The 7,738-nt window shown below is 37.5% G+C and overlaps 1 protein-coding gene across 1 annotated transcript; it reads right to left on the bottom strand.

Moving 5' to 3' along the window:
* Positions 1-1,176: 1,176 nt before the first annotated feature.
* Positions 1,177-7,511, bottom strand: SERPINA10 (serpin peptidase inhibitor, clade A (alpha-1 antiproteinase, antitrypsin), member 10). Its single transcript, XM_009709986.1, has 4 exons — positions 6,803-7,511; positions 5,054-5,327; positions 4,181-4,328; positions 1,177-1,368 (listed from the first exon to the last, which is right to left on the bottom strand). The coding sequence occupies exons 1-4, from the start codon at positions 7,509-7,511 to the stop codon at positions 1,177-1,179; spliced, it is 1,323 nt and encodes a 440-aa protein (XP_009708288.1).
* Between the last annotated feature and the right edge of the window lie 227 nt (positions 7,512-7,738).

Raw genomic sequence — 7,738 nt, 5'->3', positions numbered from 1 at the left:
TTTACTGATAGACACCTTTGAAGCTTCTCTGCCAAATGATTTTGAAAACTCTTCTGCCCCCTTCTGGGCAGCTCTTCTGTGAAGACTGTATGAGCAAGTAGAATAGTGCTTAGATCTGTTAGTTACATATAGCTAAAGTAGTTTTTTGCATTGTTTCATACTTTATATATAGGACTCTGCTGCTAATTAAAATTTACCAAATGTTAAAGATCTTATGGTTCTGTTGGCATCACTACACTACTTGAATAAAGTGAATTGTATTTATATCATGGAAATATTTTTACTGTAACATTTTGGCAACACCTTTTGGATTTTAGGATCAACTCTGTGAATAGACTTATTCCACTTTTATGGAAGTATGTTTTTCCTACCAAAGTCTGTCTTAGTTCAGGCATAGAGTCCTGTTACTTAGTTCACCCTGATATCTAGATGATTATACATGCAGAAATTCTGTATTTAGGAGAGGCTCAGCTTTGGTGTTGTGAAGTAGTACAGATTCAGATTTTCCAGGTTTAGAATACCTAAGCTATTTTTCAGAATTATTTTGTCTTTAATAGAAAGAATATTTTAAAACAAGTCACGTCATGTACCCTGAGAAAAAGAGGTGATTTGATACTGTGAATAAACACTATGAAAGAGGTCACACTTCCAGACGGTGCAGACTTCATGATAGACTCAGCTTAATTTCAATAGTAATAAAATAAAGATCTCTAGACAGAGACTGTAAATGCTCTTTTAGGGATTGATCCTGCTTCTGTTTTTATAAGTGACAAAATTCTGCTAACGTTGAGGTCAGTAGGCTCTTAGGTCTTACTGCAATAGAAGATAACATTGAGGAATATCAAGCCTGCAGTGTTTGGAAATGAGCTGCTTGAATATTTTGGCATATGAATCTCTGGGTTTTGTTCAGACTTATCACTAAAATGTTGAATTTCAAAAGTTCAGTTCTGTGTTGGTTTTTTTTTTTTTATTTTGCATGGTAGATTTTACAAGACACATTTTTGTCACTTGTTACTTGGGCATTAAAAAAGTATTAATAGAGTGACCTATTGCTAGCTGGAGAGACAAAACAGGTTTTTACATTTTCATATTTCACTGTCTTTTTATTCTAATGTAAATTAATAAAATAGAAATAAAGCCTCTTATATACCCCAGAATAGAAACTGTTACCTTTATTCACATTTCTGTTGGATCAACCACCCTGCCAATGAACAGTAATGTTTTAAAAGTTTCTTCAAAAATCATAAAAATGAATGGTCTGTCCACTTTGATGACAGGAGGCACTGTGAATGCAGTTATTTGTGAGCCACTAGCTGCTGTGGCCTCAGTTCCTTCTTCATCCACTTCAATTACGGCCTTTTGGACAACCTGAAGTGCAATGTAGAAATAAAATATGTGACAGAAATATTAACATGAAGAGTGCTTTTCCAAGTGCAAGGCATTCAGTTGAAGTAGGCTTCTATTAAAGATTTAAATTAGTAGGTCTGTGCAAGCTAGCGCTGTCTGTTAGACTGGTAGACCCGTATGCTGTCTATTCCAGCAGCAGAGTTAGTACAGCCACCATGACCACAGTACTTACAGTGTGGATGCTAGTTCAGCTGTGATTGTACTTTTCCACATTTCTGAGCATAAACTTCACTTAGAGATTTTGTTCTTGCTGCTGGTAGCATGAAGCAACAATTGCATTTGTATAGTGCTCCTCTTTGACGCTAACTGTACCAGGGAGTTTCTCAAAGGTGGGAAGTGTGTTTTCATCAGTCACAAACATTGATTGGCTGGATATGTCATTCACAGTTGCTTTTGTGAGAGCTTAGGCAAATGCACCAATCTTGGCTTTTTTCCTGTGTATTTCTAATTTGTACATTTGGTAGCACAGAGTAAATATGTACAGCAATAAGGTACAATCCTGGATTGGTCTGAGGACCTTCCCTTCCCACTGAAATTGCAGCCTGGCAGGATCTGATTATTTTCCCTCTTTGTTCTTTCAGCCTGCACGTACCACAGAGTATTTCCCCTGTGTTTGGGTCTGTATTGGTGAACTGCCTAGTCAGCTAGTGCATTCTCAACTCTAAACTCCTAATTCTAGGAATGACTTATGTGAAGACAGTTGAAGGACTTCATCAGTGTTGAGCTCTCTGCTAAACATTCTCAAATAATGAGGCCGGCTACCATGAATCACAGGGACAGGATGTTCCTTTGGCACTTTGCAGCTGATGCACATACTGCATCTAATAACAGTTAGCAGCTACTATTCAAGTGTGATTTTTTTTTTTTTTTTTTATAACACAATAGAGTTAACTGCTAAGAACCAGCAGGAAATAGTTATATGATCAAGAGGAAGAGAGAAAAGTGCTGCAGATTGCCACTGTATTTCCCCAAAGAGAAATAATTTATACCAAACAAAAAATCACTGTAATTTTATCCATTAAATATTTATTCTTGGGATGTTAAGTTTTCTCAGAAAGCTTATTTTGTTAAGCCAATACAATCTTGAAAAACTGTAGTTCAGGGCTTAGAGTTTTTGAAACTTGTGTAGAAATGTTTATCATATCACCTGTTAACAGTTTTGGCAAATCACTAAGGCTTCTGTAAGGATTTGGGGTAGGGACACTTGTAACAGCAGCACCAGTAGCTTAGAAGAATTTTTTCTGATAGGGTACAGATACCTGAAGGGTGGGTGCAAAGAAGATGGAGCCAGGCTCTTTTCAGTGGTGCCCAGTGACCGAACCAGAGGCAATGGGCACAAATCAAAACACAGGAGGTTCCCTCTGAACATCAGGAAACACTTTTTCACTGTCACAGTGACCAAACACTGGCACAGGTTGCTCAGAGCAGCTGTGGATTCTCCTTCCTTGGAGATACTTAAAAGCTAGCTGGACATGGTCCTCAGCAACAGGCTCTAGGTGACCCTGCTTGAGCAAGGGGGTTGGACCAGGTGGTCTCCAGAGGTCCCTTCCAACCTCAATCATTCTGTGATTCTGTGAAGTCTCTCCCAGAGTTACAGTCCTAAGTTATCAACGCTATACAACACAGTACAACCACAAGCAGTTGCATTATATAAATGCCTTACATAGGTTTATAAAGCTATGTTTTTAAATCCTGTGTCAGATTAATCTCATTTGAGTTTTGTTTTCCTCAATTGTTTATAGATCTGGATTGTTGCAGAAATTTTGTTACTCTATGAATTTGCATTTAGCATTAGTTGCATTTAATCGTGTTCCACACAGTCCAGTTCTACAGGTTACAAGTTTTGCTGTGTGGTATGTATTTTATCTTCTTTCTTTGACCATGACTCTTATTTTTCTATCATCAGCAAATTGTCTTTTCGGACACTAGCTGTTTCTTCTTAATGGGACATCTCTGGTCACATAGACCTGTGTCTTGATGCTGGTGTGATTGTCAAGTCCTTTTTCTTCTGTTTTTTTCTGCTTCTCATTCTGCCTCTGCTTTCTATCAATCTTCTGAAATTCATCTTTGGTCTTCCTTAAATAGTGGTACTGAGTTATCTTCTCTTTTTCTGTGGGACTGTGTTCCTCTCTTCTTGGCCATTCATCACTCTTGCCTTTGCCTGTTTAAGTGATCTTTAAAAGTTTCGGTGTGTGAAGTGGACCATCCGTATGGGTTGGAATATAACTGTGTTGTGCCGATGCTTTGCTGTGAGATTCTGGTTTTTCTCTGCCAAAGTACGCAGAAGGAAAGACAAGAGTGCTTCGACTTCTCTTTCTCACTGTTACCTTTTTAAGATTTTATTATTTGAACTTTCTAAAGCTCTTTATTGGTTGAGAAGAACTATGGACTCTGTACGAGAGGTTCCCTCTTTGGGTTTCCTTCCTTGCTCTGGCTTTTGCTATTTGAATGTCATTTACAATGTCTTTCTTGTTCGTGGCTTTTGTTTAATTGTACTCCTTCCCTGCCAACCATACTCTACTTGAGACAGAGCTTTCCTCCTGTGATGGGTTAGCTTTGGAAGGTGTTGAGCACACATGATATGCAACTGCCCCTTCTACACACCTCATACTTGAAGTTGGATCCATATTGATTAAGGTGGGCAGATTGCATGTACTTGGCAGATGAGGTCCTTTCCTATTAGTGTCCCTCTAAGTGTATATGACATAATCTTTTGGCTGGGCCATTTATATGCTATTATAATCCAAATAGCAAATAATTTTAGAAGACTTACCTGTGAAACTGCTACATATCCTTGATCTGTGAGATGACTAAGATCTGCTGTACGTGTAAAGAGATTTTTAATTCCAAGACCATGAAGCAATTTCTTCATTTTGTATTTTTGCTCTAGTTTGAACTTTGGAAATGAAATATCCACTTTTCTGTTTGAGGAAAAAAAATAGTTCAATGCAATCTTGGACTATATAGTAGATCACTTGCCTGCTGAAGTGCACACTACTCAGGAATTAAGATTTACGCAGGAAAAAAGGAGGCAAACCTAAAGAGTCTCTCCTGGAATTTAGATTGGCAGAATAGCATCTCTGACCTGTTGGCTGCCAAAGGTGCTAGAAATAATTTCCTTCTCTATAAAATCCTTCAAGCAGCACTTACAGTGCCCTGATACTAGGGTGACATACTAATTTATTGGCCTCCGAAAAGAATTGTCACTTCAGGAATTACATTTCACAGGAATAATCCGGGTTTACATTTTTATGTTCAAATTTATCCATTATTCTGGGTTCCTGTTAGGAAAGGTTTAATAAATATACTGTGTATCTAGATTTATTGTGCACTTTGCCTGGCAGTGCAAAATTTAAGGAGAGAAGGCCTGAGGAGGAATATGGAAAGTCTAGATTGACTATGCCCTCAGAGAGACAGACATTTCTAACTGAGACGAGCCAGACTTGTCGCTTCATAGTAGAAGTTTTCACATGCCACTTGGGCTGTGGGTAGGCCATTAAAGGTCCTCTACTCTGTAGATACGTAATGCCACAGAGACGCCAGCATGTGAAAAGGGTTAGGAAGACCAACTAATCTTTGTTGTGCTTTGTTGCTTTGCTGCAAGAGATATAAAAGACATTAAGGCTAATGGATGTCAAAATAATACCTGGTTTTCATGTTTCCAAGCCAGGATTCCACAAGCTCTGTAGTCAAATGATCTTCAAGTGAAATGTAATCTCCCTCCTTTTCTGGGATTACAATCAGCATGTGGGCTTTCCCTTTGTAGGGTATCTTTACTACAGTGCATCTTAAGTTCTCATCAAAAGTTGAATTAACTTTAGCTGACTTGAACATCATGGGTACTTGTACACTTCTGTATTTGTTTATGTGGAAAGTCTCCATTTCCGTGAATTTGGAATCAAATGGATAGACCCATTTGCCTGAGGAAAGAAAGAAAGTAAATAATTATGTGCCTTCAGATTTATTCAGAAAAATGTTCAGAAACCCTTAAAGTATAGGATATTTTCTGTATCTAGTTGAAGTGGATGGGATAAATGGATGGCAATTGCAATATATTTAGTGTATGTGCTTTAATTTTTTTACAGCAGGAAAAAGAAGTAATCCACAAAATAAACTCCTTCATTTGCAAGGGAAGAAGGTAAATTTTTTCTAAGGTTGAATAGTTACCAGTCAAGTTCAGAACTGATATCCTTTTTGTTTATTGAATGCCATATGAGCATTCATCTTTTATTAGCATGTCACCTTCTCTGAAATTCTCTACCAGCTATTCAACATCCTGTTTTTAAATTAATTATACAATCTTTTGGATGGGGATTCAGCAGTGCACTGACTTGTAAGGTGCACTGGAACGTGACCTCTTCTGTACTAATGATTCTGATCTCTACCGTTGCTTTCAAATGTAGCCACAGCCATTTATCTCTTTTTCTCTGATTTTCTGCAGGGAAAGTAACCTTGGCATTGGACAAACTGCACTTTTGTAAATACAAAAGAATGAACTTAATCTGGAGGGAGGCTGTATGGCTGAGGGGTAATTTTCTTTGTTCTCATGTGTACATTTATTTTGGTGAGGTTTCCGTGAAAGGCAACTACTGAGCGCTTTGGACTGGAGTAGTGGCTGTGACTGTGTGTTCTCTGCACAGCATTCCTCTCATCCCCTTTGTCACCCTAGCTCTTTGTCTTTGCTTTTTACCTAACCAGGTGTCTCTGGCTTCTGTATGGCTATTTCAGAGTAAAGGATGGGCTATGACTCCCTGTCATTCCTAGGACCTCCTTTTGGAGTCCCTTACCTATCTTCTAAGCCAGCAGTCACAAAGACCCCAACAACAGGAAAAGGATCATAAGATATTTGGCCGTAGAGGACCTGTCCACAGAACAGTCTGTGCCCATCACAGCTATTTCTTTCCCTCACCCTGCGAGGTAATGTAATGGGATACTTTGGTTCCTCTGGGGTATAAGATTATTGACTGAAATAAATTATTTTTTTTTCATGACTTTGTGTACTATGTAAAATCAGTCAATGATTTTATGCCCAGTATCCAACATTCAAAAAAGACTATCGTGATTAAGGCTTTTTCATTTTAATTGGTGAATGAAAATGAAACATACTTTTTATTCATAAAAAGGGATCACTCAGAGACAGATTGCGTAGTTTAATGTGGGGCTTTTTATTCTATTTGAGACTCTGTTGTATGCAAGAAAGCATAGAAGAATTATGGTTCCCTATAATGAAAAATAATTTCCTATTAAATAAACCAAATAGAATAAAGTAAATCTGGATAAGGACATAGAGAAAACAGGACATCTGAATTCATTTAAACTTCCTCTAATGTAGCTGAAGTTATTCAAGTCCTGATTCTTCTAATAAATAATTATTTTGCAAAATAAAAACAGTTACCTTTAAAGACAATGTAGTCGACAAGTAGCAGTTTATTACGGCGGTCAAGCTCTTCAAAAAGCTCTGGGATTTTTCCTTTGGTCCTTTTGTTAATGTTTTGATTTATGACAAATTTTGCCTGTGTAAAGTTTTGAAAGTCCACTTTCAGGAATTCCATATCAAAGTACTGCTTGGATAAATTGAGGAAAGACTCCTTGAGTCTGAAATCCTTTTGGATAAAAGATAGAGTACCTTGCACGAGGAGAAGTTCTTCATTCATCGTGATGTTATCTTTCAGTTGTTTAAGCAAAGCTGGTAAATGATTGAGATCTGCTCTGTCCTTCAAAGCATGGAAGTTTAGACCTTTTACTATTTGTCTCTGTGTTTCCCCTTTGGCTGCCAGCATATATGCAGTCATGAGAGCTGATACAGAAAGAGGAGAGATGATTACGTTGTTATCATGTGTCACTGCAATTTTTCTGTAGAGGTTAAATCCAAAATTTGCAGTCTTTTCAGTGAAGTTGTAAAGAGTGAACTCTTCTAGACCTCGGTCTTCAGCGGGCTTAGTGATATTTTTATGATGATGCCACTCTTCAGAAATATTAAAATTTTCATTTCTTTCCAAGAAATTATTCTCTTTTTCTTTCTTTGGAATTTTAGGTTTGACACCAGCCTTGACAATTTCAACACATACTTCACTTAAGAGAAGTAGGTAAATTCCTGTTTTCATGTTGACATCCAGTAAGAGCTCTTTGTTTTTCTAGTAAAGAAAATGGAGAAAGAAAAAGAAAATGCAACATAATGACTTTTTAGTTTATTCTTTTATTCACAATGCAAAAGGTCATAGATGTAGCAAGGTGGTCTTTCTGTGTCTTCAGTGTATATACTCTAAACTTGATCTGGTTCCTATTTGGAAGGTCAAATTTAGATCACTGAGAGAGAGGCATTTCCAACATC

This window comes from Cariama cristata, unplaced genomic scaffold, assembly GCF_000690535.1.
Source record: "Cariama cristata isolate BGI_N322 unplaced genomic scaffold, ASM69053v1 scaffold23741, whole genome shotgun sequence".
In the NCBI taxonomy this organism is placed as follows: Eukaryota; Metazoa; Chordata; class Aves; order Cariamiformes; family Cariamidae; genus Cariama; species Cariama cristata.
This window is presented reverse-complemented; position numbering and strand designations above follow the sequence as displayed.

What these genes read in the sequence shown, in the direction of transcription:
- SERPINA10 (XM_009709986.1), bottom strand. Translation starts at nt 7,511, where the DNA reads ATGAAAACAGGAATTTACCTACTTCTCTTAAGTGAAGTATGTGTTGAA. An exon ending in CGACTACATTGTCTTTAAAG is followed by an intron (nt 5,328 to 6,802) that starts GTAACTGTTTTT and finishes TTCTTTCCTCAG; the next exon opens with GCAAATGGGTCTATCCATTT. An exon ending in GATATGTAGCAGTTTCACAG is followed by an intron (nt 1,369 to 4,180) that starts GTAAGTCTTCTA and finishes ATTGCACTTCAG; the next exon opens with GTTGTCCAAAAGGCCGTAAT.